The following is a 24,216-nucleotide window of genomic DNA, read 5'->3' as shown; positions in this document are numbered from 1 at the left end:
TGGCCCCAAAAAATACAGACAAGCAGAGGCACGCTCCTGGGCTTCGTGGGGCCTCTACAAAAAGCAAGCTGAATTTTTCGGTTTAGAGACGAACCATGAGAACTTTAAGGTTTGATTGCAGATGTGTCAACACGTCGCTGCCTCTGATGCCTCCATGAGAAATCCAACTGAGTCGCTTTGTCTGCTAACGAAACCTCTGAAGCGGCGCTGCAGTCGAATTACATCTGCTGCCTCTCCTTGCGTTATGAAAAAACTTCAACAGGATGTTGTATAAAGATAATTAGCTGACACAGCTGCCTGCTTCTCAAGAATCTGCAAATTTAGACTCAAATGGGTCATCGGAGGCTGGCTGTGGTTAGAGAAAAATCTTGTGTAATGCTGTGACACATTTAAAGAAAGCGCCTGCGTGTGCAGAATATGACACCACCTCCATCCTCGCACAGGTTGAATAAATACATTAAAATCCTGCTTTTTGCACAACTGATTACAAGCGAGATACAGAATAATGGTTTTATCTTCACAAGAGGTAACACTGCAGATGTTCATACATTAAGAAAAAAATCTGAATACAGTGTTTCATATATTCATCCATATATTGAAAAGTACATGAAATAATATTAATTTTAATAACAATAAAAGGACAATGACATCTGTAACAAAAGTGGATTACAAAGTGACTTTTTATGCAAATAACTCTTAAGAATTAGGAGACAAATCAGACAATAATTCAATTTTACTGTATGTAAAAACACTGAAGTGCTATTTGTTCAAAGCTACAAAATACACTTAAAAAAAGCAGGAAGAGTTCTTTTTTATTTCCTTCAAGGAAAAGTACTATAAAATAAGTTACAGTACAGTGAATTTGTTCAAACTGACTTTTGTTCCCGTCTTCCAGCCTTTTGTAAGCACAAACAGAAGATAGTCATACAGGAGCAGAGAGGGAGATTGTTCGAAAGTCACTTTCCTCAAAAAAAGAAACGAGCAGCCGCGCTGTCGTCGATAACTGTGCATCTTTAGTGTGTTTGTGTTTACAATAATCACACAAATGTTTCTGAAAATGTGAAACCTTTGAGCTTTGAGTCTTCATAGTCTGCTGGTCACGTCGCCTGTGGCCTTAGAAGAAATCTTGGTACTTCATAAGCTCAAAAAAAAAAAAGAAAAAAAAAAAAGGCACAAATACTTCATGTTTAGTCACATAACACAGAGACGAGCTCTCATACATCGTCAGCCGGCAAAGGAGGTATGTTGAACCTTGGTCTTGTGAAAAAAGCCATCTTCTCTCTGCAGGCAAAGAAGACGACTTGTTATAATTAATATGCCGTTTTTAGTAAAAGCTTCCTAATCAGCAGTGATCTTGTGAACTGTGCCGTGTCTCTTTGGTGTTTGACTTTTAAATCAGTGTAGACAAAAGTTCTGTCGTTTTGTGTTTCGTACACTTTGCTGCTTTGACCGTAGATTTTCGGTCAGTTTTGCACAATGTGTCATTTTTGCATTGTGACATTGTGCTGTGTAAGGCTGGAAAAATGCACACATGGTCACCAAATTGGTCCTGAATTGATGGATATTTTTAGTTAGTCCTTAAAGAGCAGGTGGATCAGCAACTTGGAGTGCTGATAAAGCAGGAATGGATCGTCGCTGATCAGTTAGGTCTAGACTTTGATGTCCAATGTGTCAGAGATTTGCAGACGTTATGAATGAAGAAGAAAGATCAGTCTTTGCATGAACTTGACTTATTTGCCAGTAAAAGTTTTAGAAATTCTTCTCCTGCTACTTGTCACATTTCTGATTATTTAAGTCTTAAAGAATTTAATTTAGTGGAACCCACTGTTTGGGCCTGCCATGACTTTCTTCTGATGGAAATAACCACAAATGTAACATTATGTAAGGTTCCCGATTTAAACTATGGATATGTGATATGAATAAAGTAGGAGCTCTGTAGATCTTAAGTTTCTAAACAACAGTCCTCTTCCACGATATCTTTCTTCAGAACACGAGGAAGGAATAGATGCCAAGCTAAATTTAAGACTTCTTCTGGGGTCAGCGGGCGTTCATAGCATACAGCTGAAACAGATTTTAGCTGACTTATATATCACATCAGTTTAACCTGAAGTGCAGCCTCTGCTGACAGGCACAGTAATTTTCCTGGACTTCGGTGCCGTGACTAACAATGTGAAAACTGATCAGTGCATTTCTCACCTGAACGTCTGCACAGGCAGCGGCTCCTTCTGGCTCTGCCCTCTCATCTGTAGAACCTCCTTAGAGGCCTTCCTCAGCCTCCTCTCTGCCGCCTCTTCCTGACGTTGCTCCTGCTTGCTTTGGTTAGCCTGTAAAGCAGCAAAAACTGTCAAACGCTGCTGGGAGAGGCGTATTTGTAAGGGAGCTGCAGCCCACTCGGTTTCCTCACCTGTCTCTGGGCCTCTCTGAGCAGGCATCGAAAGCGCTCGTCCCTCAGCGCCCAGTTGGGGAGCTCGGTGGCCTCCCTGGTCTGCGGCTCCTCCAGTCGCAGCTTCAGCTCTCTCAGGGCGCTCAGCTCCTCCATCAGCTGCCTCTGACGGGTCCTGCAGGCCTGGAGATCCAGCTCCAGGTCCAGGGAGGTGCGCGTCGGCTGCTCGGCCAGGGGGGAGCGGTACGACTGCTGCTCACACACAGACAACTCAGGTAAACGACAAAAAAACCCGTACAGGCACAGGGTGAAAGAGACATAATGAGAACGTACCTGCTTATATCGCAGTGTTCTTCTTTCCAATGTGTTTCTAACAAAAGGCGACTTCTTTGGTAGAGTTGAGCTGTCACTGTCACTGCGATACAGCTGAAAGAAACAATAACATCCACTTTAAGGCCACAGCTCACCCTAAAATCAAATACATGTTTCCACTGCCCCATGGTGCCAAATAATCCAGCTAGATTATTTTAGTGCGAGTTGCCTTATTTTAAAGTGAGCCACACTTAGTAATGTGCAAAACTCTTGAGCCGACCCTAATTTCTTTACATTTTGTTATGAATATGGAAAATATGGCAGTGATTTATTTCATGTTTAAACTGGCCCAAATGTTTTAGTTAATTACAGACAAATGGAGACACGGACTTCCCTGCAAGGCTTTGTGCACCAAAAACGGTTTGAACAATTCTAATTAGCTTGAATGTCAATATTTGGTGCGACCACCTTTATCCTTTAACACAGCCTGGACTCTCTCAGACCAGCCTTCTGTAAGTAGTGTTCAGGAACAGTTCTCCAGGCTTTCAAGGACATTCAAAGCTCTTCTTTGGAAGAACATGATCCCACACTACTTCAATAATGTTAAGGTCCGGGCTCTGGGGAGGCCAGTCCATTGTTGTTTCCCATCAGATGCTAAATTAATCACATCACTTCGACAAGATTCCCAACACTGCTGACTGAAATGTAGCCTCAAACTACAACAAACCATGGTTTATAGATTTTGGAATAAAATTGGATCGCTCCATAAGTACGATGGCCCTCAGTGATGCCTGTAATTTGGAACACCTCAGCCTTTGCTCCCTGTTTCCCTTCCTTAAGAATGGCTACTTGACAGCCACTCTTCCACTGAGACAACATCTGATGAGGCTTCAGGGCCAAATGTATCTCTCAGGTCCTGTGCCAGGTCCTATTTCTTTCTTTTATACACCGATTTATTTTAGGACTGCCATTTCCACTTCAGCTTCAGGTCCAATTCAATTCAATTTATTTATATAGCACCAAATCACAACAACAGTCGCCTCAAGGCACTTTATATAGTAAGGTAGACCCTACAATAATACCTTCAGAGAAAAAAAACCCAACAACCATATGACCCCCTATGAGCAAGCTATTTGGCGACAGTGGGAAGGAAAAACTCTCTTTTAACAGGAAGAAACCTCCGGCAGAACCAGGCTCAGGGAGGGGCGGGGCCATCTGCTGCGACTGGTTGGAGTGAGAGAAGGAAGACAATGCACTGATGTAGTTTTTTAGGACTGCCATTTCCACTTTATGGACACTTTGCACAGTATTCCAAAAGTTTTCAGCTTATTCCTCGTTCTATACTATTTTAAGCAAATATATTGTCTTTGGCATTTTTCATATATTCAATTAGTTTTTCATAGATTTAAGATGCATTTGGTTCTTTACCAAGTCGTGTGTTACATGTAAACACAACACTGCTTCGTACTTTGAATTAGGGGCCTTTTTTATGGTTGAATGATTCATAGATAAGAGTTAAGTGTGGCACAAAGGACTAAAAACATTCATCTCACAAAAAATGTGAGACACTCATTCATGTTTCTTTCCACAAATCATGACCCAGTTAGTCTAAAAACACAAACCTGTTACCGCACTACACCCACCGATCTTAGCGCTGCAGACGAAAGCGCAAATCTACACAGGATGTAAACACTTAAAGTCGTCCCCTCACAGCTGAGCAGAAACTAGCTGTGCACTTCTTTTGGTTGGCAAATGTAGACAGTAGAGAGAAATTAGTTCCGACATGAAACTGCTCACAACAGCGTTTGTGGATTTTATTTGGGTATTTTAGTAACTAGGTCATGATTTCTGGAAAGAGACACAGCTGTCAGATGATGTTTTTGAGCTATATATATTAAGATAAAGGAGACACCTCCACAGCTGATGGGCAACTCAAACCAAACAATACAGTATAAATGTTCCTGGAGGTGGGCGGGGCGCGGGCGGGTGGCAGAAAGTCATAATTATGGTTGACAAGGTTGAATGTTGTCTGTTTAACTTGCTGTAAAACAGTTAATTACATTCAAGAATCAGCTCATGTTTGAACATTTTAAATACTTAAAATGAGGGGGGGCTTTCCTGCACATTGTCTGCACATTAATCGTGCACGGCCTTTTCATCCAGATGGATATACAGCATGACAGGAAAGAAAGATGAGAATTACACTACACATCTTATATTCGTATCTATATGCTGTCACTTTTATAATAAAATAAAATACTCACCCTGCACACATACTGATTCCGAGCGCCCGGTGAGAAGGTCTGGGAGCGAACGATGGTGCTACCACGCATGAACGGCGAGGCGTGACCCCAGCGGCCTCCCCGCTCTTTAGGTCGGACTCGCACCGGCTCCGGGAACATGCCTTCTGTCATGGTTGCCTTTTCTACCTACAAAAAATGTATGAACAGAACTTTTAATGCCAGATTTTTTTCCCCCAATAAGAATCTCCTCACTACCAAAGCGTCACCTCGTACCTTTATTGTTGAGGGTTTGCAGACTGTCTGGTCACAGCGTCCTCCGGTGGTGATGCAGATTCCCTCTGCACACAGGCCCTCTGAGCAGGGAGCGGCGAATGCAATGCTGTTGCTGCAGCCGCTGTCCACTGACTCCGCCTGCCAACTCCTGAAAAATGCACCATCCTCATAAAGGTACAAACATGACAGGGGCCAAAACGATGTATTTATTTGTCAAAGCAAAATCTAGCCTGAGAGGAGGATAATGTCACCTTTCCGACGCTGCCTCCCCAGGCTCGTCCTTCTTCTCCCGCTCCTCCAGGTGGGTGGGGGTGTTGCGTGACAGCAGATTGCATGCAGTGTCCTGTAACATCACATTTTAATCCCTCAAAAAAGATCTTCAGTCTTTCATCACTCCCCTCCCTCTGACTGCTGAGGCTGGAGCATGCAGGCTGACTTGGCTTCTGACACACATTCTTGTCAATTACGCACTTGAACAAGCTACACGCCTGCAGGCCATTGGCTACAAGCTGCTATTCAACAATGGGAATGTGAATTTATCCAAAAGAATTAGCAGGATTACAACTTACAGGATCCAGTGAACAAAATTAGTTTACTCAGGCTCAGCTCTTGGAACCACAGGCTGCGGCTTTATTGTGGATGTAGCAACTGTAATGTCAATCTGGTTTATATACGCGATTTGACACCTTAATGTTTTGGGCAAAATGACTATTTGGTCTGAATTCTCCCTGACCAGGTCCTCCAGACGCAGTCACACAGCCAAAGTCTTTGTTTTTAACTGATTTTTACCTGAGCAGCACCGTCCAGCTGCTTCCTGACACTGCTGTTATTGACTAAATAAAATATGTTTACCATGGCTCCGGGCCTTTGTTCGTCAACCTGGCCATCCTGGTGTCTGCGTTGGATGACGTTCCTCTGTTCAGGCCTTTGTGACTCTGTCCCATTCAACATCTGCACTCGCAGCCAGTGGTAAACCATCTCTGGGCTCCCCTCACAATCTGCCAGGCTCACCTGGGCTTTACCCTGCAGGCAAACACAGGACATTTTAATCTGAACAGCTGTAACCCCAGTCTCCACCAGCAGTGAGGTTATGGTAGCTGAGCCCTTCAGACCCACCAGCAGCTCTTCCTGAGCCTGAGGTCCCAGTGAGCAGACAGACAGCTGCAGAACGCACACCGCCAGGGCGTTTGCTGGGACAGGAATGCGGAAGCCTTCGTTGAAAGTCATCTGGGATTGTGGCTCCAATGCTGTACAACAGTAAAACGCACAGGCCCTGCTGCCGTCCAGTGAAATCAGGTGCACCTTCACATACCTGAAGAACAACGCATGAAAAGAACAATACTCAGACTTCTACTTAATGCGAATGAGTGTCCTCAGAGTGCTGAGACAGAAAAGATTCAGAGTGTTGGCTCAAGTAAAAGGAACACTATAGGAAGAAGGAAGTTTCTACTCCCTTTGTCATTGAGTCTGCCTTTACAACTATTTTAAAAATGGGCTGTTCTAAAGAGCTCAATAAATTCCTCTGTGATAGGATGCAACATATCAGTTTGTGAAATTTCTTCCCCTGATATTCCACGAAAAACTGCAGGAGGCAAACTGGAGATAAGTGGGTGCCTTTAAACGCAAAGTGCAAAGATCAAGGAAAGTCTAACGAAGTACTCGGACATCCTTTTAACTGTAATGTTTATGGCTGAATACAGCTCGTGCAGTGTTGTTTTGCTGTTGATATTTTATTCTTATTCCATGTAATAAAAACAGGATAGTGAGCCAATGCTCCAGCCTGTGCACCAGGCCTATCATCTCAGTGGCCTGACAGTCTCAATACGAGTTAGAAAAGATATGGGAAATTTAGCTAAACAGATTAATGATTAAAAAAAAAAAAAAAAACTGCATAAATTTTTTAAAAAGTTGACTTTTAAACTAGAAATCCATCAAGTCTGTTCTTTTTAACCTAAACTGGAGTAGCAGCAGTTTCCCTGTGCATCCCGTAAACTAACCATCTGATTAATATAGAGTCATCTCCTTCTGCCACTTTAACTCTTCCACAAGTATTTCTTTCATTTTCAGAGCTGAAAGTACTCACACTTTATAGCCGTCTCTCACAATTGACCTATTTAAATTTTTGACTTGTAACAGATGCAGTCGCAGAGACTGAGAACTGGACTCCCACCTGTGAAGAGAGAATACAGTTCATCCAGAGATATTAACGAGGAACGAGCTTTGCCACCCACGCACTGTCTGCACTAACTTGTTTACTCACAGCAGTCCCAGTTGGATCTGGGTGGGCTCGCTCGCAGACGTCAGCTCTTTCATGTATGACATCTCATCAAACTCCTCCGCCCTGTTGGACGAATGGAAAAATGGTGAATGAGCAAAGAGTTTTCCCACTTTACTGGACACAAGCTTTTTGTTTAGTCTACTAAAGGTAGTCAAGCCTCTATGGACAGGATTATAACTACCTGAATTTATAATGAAATGCAATGCCATGCAAACACCACAGTCACAAATTCTGAACGCATTCTTATTTCGGGTGTAGTACTCTCCTTCTCCACTAGGAGGTGTTAAAGTTTAGCTTTAATACTGTGAGAATGGACCTCTACTCACCTTCTGCCCCAGGCCTCAAACACCCCGCTGTCGGTGGCCAGAGCATCCTCAGAAACACCTGCAGAGACTCTCCTGGCTCTCCTGCCACTTCTGTTGGCACTGTTTCCCCTCAGAGTAACTCCTACAAAGATTTGGAGTTAATTCAATGCATTAGCAGGTAGGCTTTAGCATTTTAGGTAAAATCATATCTTTAGAGTCTCAGGAAGACAGCCTGCCTCAGGAAAAGCAGCTCACAGAATGAGTGAGCTGTTGTCTCTTGCTGTCTTTTACTGATTAGACATTGTGTCATTTAGAATTTCTGCTCTTTTGCCTTTATTCTTTTATTGAGATCATGATAATTACCCACAAACTCAACTTCTTTGGGGTTTCTGTGAACATTTATTATAATTAAATCAAATTAAGTAGCTAAATATCTTGGCAGAGAGTGAATTTTAACTTTATTGAATGTCTACAGTGACGATAAGGAAATGTGCTGAAAGGCAAAACAAGATAATAACAGCAAAACAGAAAACAGCACAGTGACCGTTTTAATCATTTTGACCCATTAATATAACATTTTTTTTGTGAACTCTGAGTTAGGTTTATACAGAGTTTCTTCGCTTACCTGTGGAGGTGAAAGCCGCCTGAGCCCCACTGTCTCTGTGAATCTTGTTATCCAGTTGATGCACAGCGGCCGGGCTGACCGTTTCCTCACTGCTTATCATGGAGGTGTGTGATAGGGTTTGTGACTGCGCCCGCAGCCCCTCTAAAATACCGCGGCCCGCCTGCTCCATGTATTCCTCCGTCATCTGGGTGAGGGGACAGTCCTGAGGGGCAGAGTGGTAGGGCGTGTCCATTGGCGAGCTGGGCGGTGACAGGGAGGAGAGCGAGGAGCGGGAGGACAGCGAAGCCAGGGACTGCGGGGTGTCGTGGGAGCGTTTGGTTTTGCTCTGGGTCAGAGGGTCGGGGGTAAACATGGAGCAGTCTCTTGAGACGGTCTCTGGGGGAAGCAGGTAACGGAGGTGAGGCTCAAGGGGCTCTCCAGCGCCCTCGTGGCGCTCATATTGGGGGAGACCGTAGATGTCACTGAAACTGATGGAGCTGAGGGAGCCTCGGCTGGACGCCAGGGAACCCCGACTGGAGGCTAAAGAGCCGCGGCTGCTGCTGGACGACACGGTCAGAGAACTGGCCGACAGGCTGGAGGCAGACAAGACAAAGGAGCAGGAGAGAAATGGGTAGAAATCTAAATAATGCCTTTTATGAATTCAGTAAATGAAAACTTTATTTATTATAGTTATTTAAAGCTGTCTGCACTTCTGTTTTATTTTGATTACAATTTCACTTTAATTTAAAACTCCCAGTGGTGGCAAAACTACAGAACATGTGACTCATGAGAGAGCAGACACAGACAATGACTGAGGAACTTTAGGAGTGTGTGCTGCACCTTTTCAGCTGGGAGTGAAGGTAGGTGGTGATGCGTGTTGCCTCCTCCAGCTGTCTCAGCAGAACATTCCTCTTCTCCTGCTGCAGGATCCTGTTGGGAGATTCACTTCGATGTATAAGAAATCCAGAGTTCAATGTATGGCATCACATATCAGCCGACAGGCTTGTGTAACAGCTCACTGCGTTTTAATCTTACAGGATAAACTGGGCTACGAGGGCACTGGTATATTCCCTCTAGAAGAACACAGCTGCAAACCTAATCTGATAGTGAACGAGATGCACTATGTTATGGTTTCATGTAAGGAGAGTTATTTGAGGCATCCTTCCCCTGATCAGCTCATTTTTATACACACTTCAAACCCATTCTAAAAGGTTTTAGTAAATGTTTAAAAACTGTGCGATAAAAAGCTGAAACAAAGCGGGCAATAAATAAAAATATCAGTAACAAATTGTTTCTGCATGGAAACTGTTTTGAGTTTTCTTTGGTTTGTCATTTTTCCAGTGTGAACAAACCACATACGGAAACCTGCTGACAGTTAGTATGTAGTATGGAAATGGACACACAGTCCAACAGCTCACTGCGATTTATGATGATGGATTTACAGCTTTTCATTTTAGTATGTGAGTATATGTGCATCCCCTTGATACAAAAAGAAACCCCACAGGCTGCTAAGTTCACAGACATATGACAGCTATGATGAAGGCAGTGGAGGCGATGATGGGGCAGAGAAGATAATAATTTCCAAATGAGTGTAAAAAGATTGGAAATACTGATGCCCTGTTAACATTTAAACACAATGTGTACCACTCTCAGTTCATACAGTGTCAACAAATTATTGTTCCAAGTACCTTTAATGGATGTAGAACAATATGACGTGTTAGGTAAAGCAAGCTGATTTAAAAAACAAACAAACAAAAAAAACAAAAAACTGGCGGCACTTCACAGGCTCCATTACTCGAGAGGACCATATGACATCTCAGCATTTCCATCTATATGACTTTATATTTTCTTGCTATAAACTTCTTTCCATTTGTTTCTCTGTGGCTTCTCTTGTTTTGTTGTTTTTATGTCTTTCTTGCTTATTCCATAAATATGAAAATGTTTGTATAAAGAGTTGTAATTTGAACTGTGATACACATTTTGTTTACTCGATCGCTTGACTACTGTTATGGTGAGACCATTCACCTTGAGATTATCTTCATTTATGACACAAAGTAACCTTTGGCTTCATTTGGCATCTGTTTGAATGTGGAATGAGTCTTCAGGTGTCTTTATTATTATATATCCAATATGGTGCTATTGGTGTGTTCTGATGATAACTGTTACTTATTAACCCAATATTTATTAAATAACATTAAAGTGCACCTGACTGTAAATTATCACTCTGACAGGCAAATTTAAGATGCATAAACAAATAATACAGTAAGAGAGCACACTGTCATCATTCTCACCTCTGATTGGCTCCCTGGCTTTGGGAGCTCTGTGCCCTCTGCACCTCCTCCTCCAGCCTGGAGCGCTCCTCCTCCAGCTCCAGCAGCTTCTCCGGCAGGTGCTGCTGCTTGCTGACATGAATGATCTCCTGCAGGAGGGCCTCCTTCTCGCGCAGGAGTTGCAAGAAGTCCCGGTCGCGGTCTGCCTCGGCCCGCCCCGACCAGCTCTCACTGTCCAGCTGTGCTAGCTGGTGCTGTATGCTCTGCACCCTGAGAGAGGAGCGGGAAAGATTACACATGCTGTATAAACCCTTTACATTTTTACATCGTAAATTTCACGTTCACTTTAAATTCACATACCATGATTAAGAAGAAATTTTAAAAAAATCAGTCTTTCAGACTCAGAACTTCATGATAATAGTTGTGGTTTAAAGTTTACATACACTCACATTCACAACCTCTGTGGCCCCATATTAATATTTTTATGAGCGGCTGCTGAATAAATGCTACCTGCAGCATTATGTACAGCTTCTGTTTACTCTGCACAAGTGTTTATAGCAACACACGTACAATCGGCTCCACTTAACACTGCACACTTGAGCCCTGCTGACGCTTCATGCTGTGATTTATAATGACAGCATTCAGTGTCTGTAATTTCTGCCCGAGCTACCTGCTGCATCAGCGAGTGCTCTTACAGGTGTATACGATCCAGATGTTTGCTCAGAGTTAATTGGGTTCTCACAGAGTGATTTCTCAGCTTGGATGAAATAACTGTGTTTATGTGAGATGGATTTGAGACAGAGTGACTCAGTGACAGAGCATGCAAGTTTCCACAGGTCTCCCCCCTCCCTCCCTGCCTCTCTTCCCCTCCTGATGTCATGGTTGGCACTACAGCTGCTGGGTCACAACAGCAACATGAATCTTTTTTTTTTTTTTTTTTTTTTTTTTTTAATGTGTATCGAGCCAAAGTAATAACTCAGGATGTTGCTGCTGTAACCTCTTTATAGCTGGAAGACTGTCTGACCAGGAATCATTAGACAACACAAACATCAGAAGTTTGTTCTAGATTTTCTCACCGTCTGTCATTTTTGTGAACTGGGTCATATAATTTCCACTGTAATTTAATTTTCTTATAATAATGACACATAGTTTGGATAAGGCATGACCTGAGTGTGAAAGCAAAACCGATTTACTCGTTTAACGACCCTCTCCTATGGCCATGAGCTGCGCAATCCGCCAGAACAGCATCACAGATACAATTGACCTAAATGAGCTTCCTCGTAAGCGTGTCAGTGCATATAGGCACGTAGGGTTGGTACGCAGTACTGGGACACATGACGACATCAGCTGGATTAGCTTCTGATTTCAATGTTTCACTTTAATCATTGATATGATTTTGAATCCAGCCTTCAAACAGTTGAGAATTTCCACTGACTGCTGTCACATCATCACATTTGTCCTCAGTGAATTAGTGAGAGATGTTCCCTTGATTTTTTTGAGAGATCCTGATATGGTGACCAACTAACACATAGATTTAACCGAAGTGGCCTGAGTCACATTTACAGCCCAAATTACTGGATGAACCTGTGCTGAATTCGTAAGCACCCTTTTTTTTTTTTTTTAATGTAAAGGAATTCCATGCTTTATCCAGTGTTGATTTTGCCAACATATAAGTTGGTCTACACTATAGGGTGAGCTGGGATATATTTAGCCAAACAGTGTCTATATTAAATCACCCTGCGGAGAAACAGGGTTTGACATGGAGGCTGGCCGTGGGCAGTCCTCTCCCTTTGGCTGTGTGCACAAAGGCAGCACACAGTCAGCAGCAGCAGCGTGGCCAGGCAAGAATGTGACCACCCAGCTCATTCTGCCGGCCAGACATCGCTCAGCAGCCACGTCCACCGGGCGCAAATACTATTCATAACACATCCTCCCACTGCTGGTGTGTCATAGTAGTACGAATAACAAACAGCCAGGCACACTTACTTTTTCTTGGCTTCCTCGTACTGCCAGTTCAGTTTCACTTTGTCCACCAAATATGAGGAGTCTTGGGAAACATACTGAAGAGAAATAAGGCAATGGACCAGATTACACGATACGATCAGATTATTTGGCTTTAGTCACTTCAAATTTATGCAGGGAGTTAAATAAAGTAATACACTCATCATCTGGGATGCTGACTATTAATTTAGGGTGAGACAGGGAGGTGTAGCGGCATCTCCTACCTCCCCCATGATGTCAGTCTGACAGCCAGTGTCACAGTACTGTTGCAGATTGTCACCCACGGTCCCAGTGCTGTTCGCCATCTCGCTGGCCGAATCGCTCACCGACAAGCTGCTTTGGAAGTTAACAGTCAGCTTAGCCAGGCTCTGTGAGAAAGAGGACACGTTATGTTCATTTCCAACTCCATATTTATACTCTTAAATAATTCAAACCTTCGGATGATTCAGAGTTCAAAATAATCTTTATTTAACTTATATGTTAGAGATATGACTTCATTTTAATAAACAGTCAAGAGTAGTTTTTGTTCTTTGGGAACAACGGCCTGCTTCTTTCTTATTCACACAGGTGTACTCCGTCTTGCTTCTATTGATTTTCACTGCAAGATGTTAGCGAGACCTGCTATGATGTACGGTTTATGGACAGCGGCACTGTCGAAAAGACAGGAAGCGCATCTGGAGGAGTTGAAGATATTAAAGCTTTCATTGGGAATGACAAGAATGGACAGGATAAGAAATCATTATAATAAAGGACAGATTAGGTTGAGTAGACTGAGAGAAAGTAAGAGAGGCTGAGACAGTTCAGACAGTGGACATATTGGACAAAGGATGTTTAATATGGAGCTGTCAGACAGCGAGAAAAGAGGAAGACCTCAGAAATTTCATGAACATAGTGAAGGAGGTACATGCAGAGGGTTGGTGTGACAGAAGAGGATGTTAGGAATAAGGTGAGATGGATTCAGATGACCTGCAGTTGTGATCCCTAAAAGAAGCAGTCGAAAGAAGAAGAAAAAAGGTTCAAATTTCTTTGGTGGTCACCAGTTACGGTCACTTAAAGATAGCTTGGAAAATGCCCCCACAGCCAGAGTGGTAAAAAATAAAAATAAAATAAAAGTTAACATCAAACCTTCTACTAGAAAGAATAACATAAATACTGAAGGCCAAAGAAGACAAGTCTGAAAAGGTCTGGAGACCGTTTTTTACTTTCTGTTATCAGTGTAATTGTTTATTGTGAATCATGCAGAGTTTGTTTTTACTGAATTATTACAGGGAGTTTTTAGCCAAATTAAATGCCTCCGTTTTAGTTTATGTGAGTAGGTGCTTTAACGTGTTTGTATGATAAACGTTTGATCGTTTGCTTTTTCTTAAATGCCTTGTGTGAATTTTTCTTTTGATAAAGAAAAAAATATGTCAAAAAGTGTCATCTGCCTCCACTGCGTGCTCAAAAATAGATCGTGATGCTGCCAGGAAATGCATCTGCAAATGTGGTCATCATTATCATCCTGTTACCGCTCGATTATTCACAATTTATTGCTGCGTCGTATATTTTGGTTTGCTGACAAAACCTGAAACTTGGTGGGTGATTCAGATGTCTGGAAATGTGCTTTAATAATAGACAATGAGGCGAAGTAGCAGAGGCTGACAGACACTAGAGGTCAGTATCGAACATGTCAACAACAAAAAAAAAAAAAACTGAGAACTTCTGAAGCTAGCAAGTCAACATGATCTTTAAAGAAGAAGGGGAAAAAAGAGACACCTGGATGAGGTCCTGCCTCTCCTTCTCGCCTGTGCTGATGGCCTTCTTGATGCTACGCAGTTCGTTGAAGATGGCTTGAGCCTCGTCCAGCTTGTAGTTTGTCTGACTGGAGGACATCTTTCTGTCAATCCTGGAAGGTAAAAAATACACATTTTATATCTGCTAAGACACTCTTGGCTTTTGCAAAGTATAATGAAGCTCTGATGTACAGCAAGGGCTCTCGAAACATTATGACCGAGTGGCATGTAATGTGGTTTATTTTGATTTTTTTTGTTGTTGTTTTGTAGTTTGTTTGGGTTTTTTTTTTTTTTTTTTACTTTAAAGTGGCTGTTACATTCATTGACAGTAAAGGTAACTGTCAGGGTAACTGAAGGCCCATGTGACTAATTCCCTGTGATGGGAGGGCTTTTAGGGCCTTGTTTATGAAGGACAGGAGAATGGGGATGGGTTTGTGTGGCATCACCAGTGATGTGTACACTCCTCTGATTTTTATAAGGAAGAGCCAGCGAAGCGTGAAAGGGAAGCTGTTCAGAATTACTGGTCGATCTACATTCCCACCCTCACCTATGGCCATGAGCTCTGGGTAGTGACCAAAAAAAAAAAAAAAAAAAAAAAAATAAGAACCAAAGGGCAGAAATCAGCTTCCTCTGAAGGGCAGCTGGGATGTTCATTAGAGACAGGGTTCAGGAGTAGAACCACTACTCCTCCAAACTGAAAGCAGGAGGAGGCGGTTTCCCAGCACATTTGATGTGAGGCGTTCCTGGACTTACCAGGAAGAGGGCCTGTGGCAGACTCACTGCATGCTGGAGGGTTTATATGCCTCTCCTGGCTTGGGAATGACTCAATATCCCCATGAAAGAGCTGCAGGAGATGGTGGGAGAGAGGTCTGAGCACAGGGCCCAGATAAGCAGTAGAAAGCTGGTGGATGAAGGGAAGCCTGCTGTGATGGTAACACTAGAATAGTTAAATGTGAAGAGAAATGCCACCTTGTTCTTGTGTTTTGTTTCTTTATCACAGTATGACATGAACTGTGAATTAATTAAATGTATAGTAGTGCAGTCAGCACTCATGGACGCCCCATAAAATGTTAATAAGGGCAGTCTTTAACCCACAGGCCACACTCTGAAAGCCCTGGTCCCAGAGGGCAAACCTTCATGGTTTCAGTATTTTTCCTATGTTCTTAAAAAGCTTAAAATCAAAGATGTTTGAAAAGACATCTGCTGAAAATCAAATTCAATCCAACTAATGAACTGAGCTATGAAGACAACACAAGACAAACCAGTTTTTTTATGGTCCGACGGTTTTAACAAGCTTGTGTTCTCGTGTGTGTTTTTGGAGTTACAGCTTTTTTAATTTGCTACGTCTCTAAGTAGCTTTGCTGCACTGTAACAATGTAAAGTTTCCCTTTATGACCTCCAGGGAGAAAAGTTGCTGCACGGCTGTAGCTAACGTGGGTCCTAATAAACTAAACTAAAGGTATATCAGCATCATGTATGTCGGTGATTTTCTAAGTGAGGTTGAGATGGATATATGAAGCCCGCAAACTGAACATTATTAGTTAATAATATAAAAAGATTTTTAAACAAATATATTATTTTTTTCTGATAATCATTCATGAGTCTTCTGTCATTTTTGGGCTTCCATAGAGGTCGATGTCAGAACTAAAAGTTTAAACTTATGTTAATGTTTTCAAGCATCTTTGTTCATCTTTGACTTTAAGACAGGATAAAACTGAAATGGATTTAATTTCGGACACTAAAAGTAATAAGAGTAATTACCAAAAGAAGCACAAGGATTAAGAATGAGAGCTAATCGGCTCTACTGAACTGTTATTTATCACCAATCTGACTCTTACCTACCTTTACTTTCTTATTTGTATCTAAAGTAGTTTAAAATTAGGAATGAATCTCTCATTCACTTGCACAACAAGATACGGTGCTTTGTATTGGGAAAACTTGTCAGTGGTGAGTAAAGTCACAAAATAATCTGATGAACATCTGAAGTCTTACTGTATTGTATTCATGAATGAGTCAAGTGTTTCTTTAGACTGTGGTTAGTTCAGAAATACTGAAACTGCATGTGACAGACTGGTATAAAGGCTCCGTTCGTTTACTTTCAACAATCAGGGATTGTTTGGGCTCTCCCTGATTTAGCAGGTGAAATCTCTGCGTGGGTTTATCCTACAGATCATGACATTAAAAAATAAACAAAAACATATCACAGTACACCAAATATGACCTATCTGCACATTTCATCGTGCTTGCAGAGTAAATCTTGTATCCCTAGTCTGTGTGTGTGTGGTTAGGTAGGTGATTGGTTGGTGGGGAGCTGGAAGAGCACAGGACCGTGCCTCCTCCGTTAGTGGACCTGGCACGTGGCCTCCCCTCTCGCCACAACCCGCTTCCTTCACTCTCCTTCAACAGCAGGTACTGTTCATCCACCCGACCCTGCCTCTTCCTCCCAAAACAAGCCCTGCTTTGTTCCCCCCGGCCCATTGGCAGGGCCGAGGAGTTTATAGGTTTATGTGTTTAGCAGAAAACAGGACACTGCCCACCCTTCTGTGCTTGGCTGTATTGAACCGCCCCACCTCCCCCGTGCCGTACAGCATCATATATGCTTACATTTATTTTAGTTCAATTCTTAGAGCTGCTGATTGCGATGTTGGCTACAGAAACAGGTCAGAGGAAGCATGTGAAGCATCCAAAAATTCAGAGAAATTCATCAAGATAAGATGGAGAACAGATGAGACGTCTGTATGGCAAACTGTCCAAAAGATTAAAACTCCTAAGTCCAACTCCTGAATTCTTTAAGTCGAGCAATGAAGATTAAGGAGCAGGAGGGCTCTACACCAGAAACTGTTGGTTTGCTTTATCTGATGCGACATGGCGTGGAGAACAATTAGCTATATCGCTGACAACAGCTGAGATTGGAGAAAAAAAAAACAACCCCAAAACAACAGCCGTAGGGTTCCTCATGGCCTCAGCCCTACCGGGTGACCCAGAGGGAACAAAGGGACGCGCACACACATACACAAAGGCTAACAAAGACATAAACATGCATATGAGCACGTATACACACACGTAAAAAAAAATTCAAGAAGAGGATGCGTCTCCGTTTTCTGCAAGCTGTGTATTCTCCTGTCTATTCTGGGAATCACTTGAGTTGTGTATTATCTAAGAGATAAGGGACTCTTTGCCAGGACTCAGGAAGTGCAGAGGAATTTGCTGCCAGATATCTCTGTGTTTTTGAAACTGCTTTCAAGCCCACACCTCCCCCCCCTTTTCACCCCCTCCACCTCTACCCCCCCTTCTCCATGGAACAACTTCCTCTCCAGGCTGAGCCTTGGCTCTCTGCACTCCACTGGTGCATCCTCTTCCTGAGGTGGAGTCCCCTTTTCCATCAAAAACTCCCTCCATTTGCCTTTTCTGAAACATTCTCTCTTTTTTTCTCCTCTCAGAGGTGGAGCTTCTATTTCTAACATGAAATTTGGAGCTGCTTAGAAATGTTCCCAGCACAGGAAGACGCCATGTGAATGTGTGTGAAAAGCAACAAAAACTAGAAGTACAATGAATAATAGAGAAAAGTTACTTTAAATCACAATATATTCCTATTAACTTAAATATCTTCTTTTTCTTTTTTAAATGAGTCAAAGGCCTTTTTGCTTGAAATCTTTGAAATTTGAATCAGTCTTAGGTAAACGAAATCGTGTCTAAACTGTGAGGAGTGGAAACTGTTTTAAAAGATTATAATATTTAAATTTGAAAGCTCTGTTCAACAATATAGACAACATAAAAGTGTGGCGAGGAAAGGGAAAAGGTTTTAAAGGAACCTAAAGGATGAGACCAAACATACAGTGTGAGAAAGAATAAAAAAGGGAAAAGGCCGCTGGGTGGGGAGCAACAAGGCCGAGTGTTGTAGGAAGGAGAAAGGCGGCCATGGGAGGAAGGGTGGGCCTGGGACACACAGAGGCAGAGGAACACTCACTCCTGCAGGGTCTCCACTCCCATTTCCTTATACTGCAGCTCCTGCTTCACCTGGGCCAGCTCCTGCTTCAGTCGGGAGAGCTGCGGACAGAAGCGAGCACCGGGTTAGCGTGGCACACAATGGGCTTCTCTCACCACCGACACCGGCCAAAAGTGCCAAGTCACGACTATTCACATACAGGAATGCTCAGCTATGTTTATATAGAGGACCGCACACACACACACACACAATCACACACACAGGGTCACACACTGAGGCGTTTTGTGCTTGAGAGGGTTTAGAAAAATAGAAATCTATAATTGATATGGTGGCTGTGAAGTGTGACCCAGTTAAAGATTTTTAAAAATATTATTTTAATATGAAATAGGGAAAGGGAACAATTTCAGAGTTACAGAGGGCACGTGAATTTTAATTTACCAAGTTTAGAGACAATCAAAGGTTAGGAGAAGGCCTGTAATACAATATATAGGGAGTCAAGATTTTTTAAAAAGAGGCATTATTCTAATTTATCTGATGTTTGTTGAATTATTTTTAAACACAGAAGCAACAAAGTCAAAAAACTGCAGCTCTTCTAATGGCCACTTGAGGCTGACTCCAGGTTACAGCAGAAATAAACATGTTTAGAGCCTGTTATAACAAACAGGTCCCTATGGATAGTTTCCCCTAAACCTCAACTGCACAGAAGGTCTTTTTTTTTAATAATTCACCTATTTGAACATATTTTGGGCATAATGTTAGTGCTGTGGCTGCTTTGACTAAAGTTTTCTTGCACTAACAGCTACAGCTGCGAGCTGAATGCAGTACAAACACATTGATCTTACATCTGCCTAATGAGAATCTTCCTGATTTAAGGGCCCTTTTTTCTCCTCGCAATCGTTTCTTCCTCGGTGTGTGCACAAATTCATGAGGGCCACATCGATAAACAACACAGATACCATTTCCATCCCATAAGTAAAACCTAGAACGATATTCAGATCCTTACAAGGAAGATGATGTTGCTTTAAACAGGCTGCCAACCTGTTCCAATAAATATTGTTCATATCTGGGACAGTGTCAGACTTTGCTTATCCTGTAGCCTACACAAACTGTAGTTAAGATGCTTTTGATGAGGTCATGCCATACTCCTATTAGAAAGAAGAGCTTATGAATGCTTATGTCAGTATCCCAACATGCTGACAACGGGAATGTTAACAGAGGGGAGTTATTACAGTTACCACAGAGCATGCGCTCATTGAACATCCCACTGTTTCAAATGAGGTCCGCCTATGTAGAAGGAATCTCTGTGAAAGAAACAGTTCAGTCTTCAGACCGCTCTAAATTCTCAGTTCCACAAGTTTTTTCTACTCTTGGCTCTCTACGAGCTCAATGAGAATAAACAGCTTTAATATGAGCCTCTCAGGCACACAGCTACACTCGTATGCTGTTAAAACCCTCAGTTTTTAAAAGACAACCAATCAGCAGAAAGTCTGTTTTAAAAGTGGGAGGGGCTAAACAATTCATTCCAGAGTGTGAGCTGATGGCAAAGACAGTATAAACAGGGATGAAGCTTTCTGCCTTCTTTCTGAAGGCGACCAGATGGCCAGATGGAGGATTATCTGTGTTATAGAAAGGAAACTCAATGTCTAAAAACCCATCAATCACAAGTCGTTACCCAATGGATGGGCATTTTCACGGTCAGACCCCGCCCCTCACAATCAGATCCGGTCTGCGGCAACTACGATGGAGATGGAGAAAACTCTCATCGAGGCTTCAAAAAAAAAAAAAAAAAAAAAAAAAAAAAAGACAAAAAGTGACATGACAGTAGCTCGATCCACCTTTTATACTGTCTGTGGGTGATAAGGTGCACCAAGGCCCAGTATAAAATAAACCAAGATCACTGTAAACAGTAAATCATGTAAAGCTATGCTTGTAGAGTCCAAGAATAATAACAACATGGAGAGGGAAATGAACACGTGTATCTTTTAAGGTCATATTAGTTTTTAAATATCCATTCGCTTCCGCTTATCCTCTCCAGGGTCGCTGGAGCCTATCCCAGCTGTCATTGGGCGAGAGGCGGCGTACACCCTGGACAGGTCGTCAGTCTGTCGCAGGGCCAACATATAGAGACACAGACAACCATTCGTGCTCACATTCACGCACAGAGTCACACCTATTAATAATTTAGATTAATCAATTAACCTATCCCCACTAACTGCATGTCTTTGGACTGTGGGAGGAAGCCGGAGTACCCGGAGGGAACCCACGCAAACACGGGGAGAACATGCAAACTCCACACAGAAAGACCCCGGCCTGATGGTGGAATTGAACTCAGGACATTCTTGCTGTGCGGCTACCGTGCGAACCACCGTGCTGCAAGTTCTTAATAGAGAGTTACAAGTGGATACAAGAGGTTCCAATCAGTCTAAAACTATTTCATTGATTGCATTGATATTACTGTAATGATGGTGGTCACATAAATTAATCCTAATATTTAACACAGATTATATTGACCTTCATTGATTACCAGGAAATCTGAGTTATCTGGTCTTTAATCACTGTAAATATGTTTATTTATGGACGTTGCCTAATTTGTCAATATAATCTTTAAAGAAACTCAATTTCTCTGATTTGTCGACAGATTTCTTCAGTAACATCAAAATTACACCTTACTCAACACTTCAGGTTAAAATGTTGTTCATGCAGGAGAAACACCCTCGCCCATAGTACTGATCAGAGAGAAATGTCCTATATAACCCCATCAGGGACCTCTCAGCTTGACCCCTTCATGATCTCATCCTCATCCTCCTGAGGCCCCAGGCCAGAGCCACTGTATCCTGTAGGGGCCACACCCCAGCCCCTTTCTCTGCCCAAAAGGGCCCCTCACTGCAGCCCATTGTTCTCCTGCGATAATGACTTACCCGCTCTCGTCTACAGGCTATTTCCATTTTGATTTGGTCAGGGTCGTATTTCGCGTTTGAGGAGGAGCCAGAGACCGCTGTGGACACACAGAAAGGAAAAGCAGACAGGTTCGAGTTAGTTAGCCGTGATGATTTTAAGGTGTCATCTCTCAGATGCCCCCTGGACACCGTGTGTGTGACAGCTGGCAGGAGTCAGGGTTTATTGGGTGGAGGTAGTTAAAAGGGAGGATTTGGAAAATTTTCTATAGACCTGCACCCCTCCCAAAAGTCTTTAAAGGGATATCAGCAGTAATACATGTCCAGACTAGATAACTGGGTCAGCCAAGGTCATGTTTGGTTCCCATGAGAGCTTCAGGCTCATATTTTTCGCATCCATTTTCATTCCTTTCTGTTCATCTCCTTTGTGCATCTTATTATAAAACAAAATATGGTGTACACTATCAGACGAGTGAAGGACATCTGTGCGTCTTACTGCTGGTGATGGAGCGATTGTCCTCAGAGAGCTCGTGGAAGAGCATCATTTCCTGCTGAGCCAGCTCCAGTCGCTGTTGCTTGACCAGGTATATCTCCTTCTTGGCTTTGAGGGCCTCCTGGGCCACCACAAGGTACTCCTTCAGCATGTGCTCCTGCTCCTGCCGCCATTGAGTCCGCGGGTTCTCAATCTGGGTGGTCTCTGACAGGACGACAAAGACAGGAGTCAACAAATAATTGCACAAAGACATGTGAAACTACAAACTATAAGTACACTGTATTAAAATTCAGTGGGCTTTCACTCTGCCAAGTTATAGTCAAATAAAGTCTTTTTAATACAAGTTGCATTTACTTGTGCTTAATTTTTATGCTGAGGGGACAAAAGCCAAGTTAATGTACTCACTGTTAATGTGGTCAATGTAGTAAACTCCCACTTGTTGGTCATAAACTTCCTCCCACCCGAGAGGCAGCTCATCTCCAACACAGTCGGCGAACGTCAGCGGTTTGGTGATCCTGAAAATTATTGAGAATATTTCAGTGCAAACAATAACCCGCAATGAAGATCATATACAGAATAAAAACATGTATCCTGCAAACTCTCACTTCTTTTTCAATATCAAAACACTGATCAATAAACCTCACTACATTCCCATCCTGTTTAGTTACTCTCATTTAAACATTCATACAAATACATTTTCTGCGTCATTTATTATGTACATACAGTAAAATGGTGTGTTAAGTTCTAATGAACAAAAGCAAACATTTATTCTTTATGTGTTCGTGTGGTTAAATGACCAAAACAGTTGAGAACATGTAATACGAGAAAAACAACACAATTCAAAAATGCAAAAATACATTTCACAGAAATTGGCATAAAAAAAAACAAACATCAAACATCATAACCTGAAATGCACCAATCAAATAACAAAGTTGCTCGATATACTATAAGTGGTAGCAGGCAGGTGAACCCTACATGGTCAAAAAGCTAAATCTTTCACAAATGTACCTATGACCTTGATACAAAATTTTGCATAATTAGTAGGGGTGGGGGGGGAAAAAAATCGATACTGTGTAGTATCGTGATATTTTGTTTGCTAATAATGTATCGATACAGGGACAGCAGAAATTGATATTTTGTTACAAAAAAAGTTTTTGTGCTCTGACTTCAGAGCATGTTGATCCTTTTTCTGAGCAAGAATCCTGACATTCCTTCACTGTCCAAATGTGTTTAACTTTTTTTGGCAGCAATAAACATGACAGTTTACTTATTTTAATTTAAGACATGTTTTATTTTAATTAAGTTTAGAACTTTTTTATTTAATGTAAAATTATATTTTGTTTTAATTTACTTTCAAATTCTTCAGTTGCTGAATGGGCTGCATAGTTTTCATAAATTGCATAGTTCAGAATAGCTATAATTGTACCAGATGGTTGCATTCAGTTAAGTTGGGCTAGACTGTAGTACAACAATAAAAATGACTGAAATGAGAGAAAGACTGAGTGCGAGGCTTTGATATTAGATAAAATGAATATTGATAAACCTTTATGTACAGAATCTGAATATCGCAGATATTTAAAAAAAAAAAAAAAAAAAAAAAAAAAAAAAAAAAAAAAAAAAAAAAAATCGCAATAATATCATATCGTGCGTTAAGTATTGTGATAATATCGTATCGTGGGATGTATGGTGATTCCCACCTCTAATAATTAGTGCATAGAGCATACTTTACATGCCATAATACCAGTATGATCTGTTTAAGCATTCTTAAACAGATCATATGCACAATACAGTCCGTGACTCCTCTGCACCATCGCTCATGACCCACTGCCACATGTCAATAGCACCTTTAAAAATATATTTACTAAAAAACATTTATGACATGTTCAGTATTTGTTTTACCCGCCAAAAAACACGTCTTTCTCTTCCCTGACAGATTTTAGACAAATGAATATGAATCATGAGCTTCAGGAGGCTTTGGAGTCAGATATAATGACTTTGAGTCAGTGACCTTCACATGTTTATGAATTTACATTCTATTTGTGGCAGCGGTGAGTATGTGCATGTGTGTACATAAAGTACTTTATTTGTGACAAGTAACTACCTGAGCAAAACAACCAGCTGACACTTTCACGCATCATTACATCCTGTGGTTTAACTCCACATCCATGGACTGCAGCTAGTCCTCGCCCCACTCCACTGGATCTGTAGAGCAGAACAAGGACTAAAACTGAAAGTCCAGGACAGAGAAGTCTGTCTTGAGTCTGCACGACCTGACCAGAGAACCCAACGGTAATTAGAAACACAGGAAGGAAAGATGCCACAGTCAGGTGACTATCACCAACTGCATTTAATAAAATTAAATCTAAAACTAAAACTAGGTATGCAATTTAGCTGTGGCTAAAAGTGAACACTAAATAACAAACATTGCTACAAAAAACTAGC

The 24,216-nt window shown here is 41.9% G+C and overlaps 1 protein-coding gene across 1 annotated transcript in view; it reads right to left on the bottom strand.

Moving 5' to 3' along the window:
* Positions 1-603: 603 nt before the first annotated feature.
* Positions 604-24,216, bottom strand: part of wwc3 (WWC family member 3) — a 41,503-nt gene continuing 17,890 nt past the window's right edge. The window contains exons 2-23 of the mRNA XM_085266067.1: positions 22,180-22,289; positions 21,778-21,978; positions 21,306-21,382; positions 18,409-18,488; positions 14,425-14,554; positions 12,894-13,037; positions 12,655-12,728; positions 10,690-10,938; positions 9,239-9,328; positions 8,420-8,991; positions 7,816-7,936; positions 7,472-7,552; positions 7,295-7,381; positions 6,328-6,523; positions 6,064-6,234; positions 5,463-5,554; positions 5,212-5,359; positions 4,960-5,124; positions 2,717-2,809; positions 2,405-2,635; positions 2,197-2,324; positions 604-1,281 (exon numbers count right to left, since the gene is read on the bottom strand). Of these exons, the coding sequence (XP_085122193.1) occupies positions 1,215-1,281; positions 2,197-2,324; positions 2,405-2,635; positions 2,717-2,809; positions 4,960-5,124; positions 5,212-5,359; positions 5,463-5,554; positions 6,064-6,234; positions 6,328-6,523; positions 7,295-7,381; positions 7,472-7,552; positions 7,816-7,936; positions 8,420-8,991; positions 9,239-9,328; positions 10,690-10,938; positions 12,655-12,728; positions 12,894-13,037; positions 14,425-14,554; positions 18,409-18,488; positions 21,306-21,382; positions 21,778-21,978; positions 22,180-22,289 (3,307 nt within the window). The 3' untranslated portion in view covers positions 604-1,214. The remainder of the gene's footprint in view (positions 1,282-2,196; positions 2,325-2,404; positions 2,636-2,716; positions 2,810-4,959; positions 5,125-5,211; positions 5,360-5,462; positions 5,555-6,063; positions 6,235-6,327; positions 6,524-7,294; positions 7,382-7,471; positions 7,553-7,815; positions 7,937-8,419; positions 8,992-9,238; positions 9,329-10,689; positions 10,939-12,654; positions 12,729-12,893; positions 13,038-14,424; positions 14,555-18,408; positions 18,489-21,305; positions 21,383-21,777; positions 21,979-22,179; positions 22,290-24,216) is intronic.

This window comes from Mchenga conophoros, linkage group LG23 (assembly GCF_057382185.1).
Source record: "Mchenga conophoros isolate Kocher_MC1m ecotype Shallow Benthic linkage group LG23, M_conophoros_male_GT1.1, whole genome shotgun sequence".
Classification (NCBI taxonomy): Eukaryota; Metazoa; Chordata; class Actinopteri; order Cichliformes; family Cichlidae; genus Mchenga; species Mchenga conophoros.
Note: the sequence above shows the minus strand (reverse complement) of the source record. Positions and strands in the feature narration are given on the sequence as shown.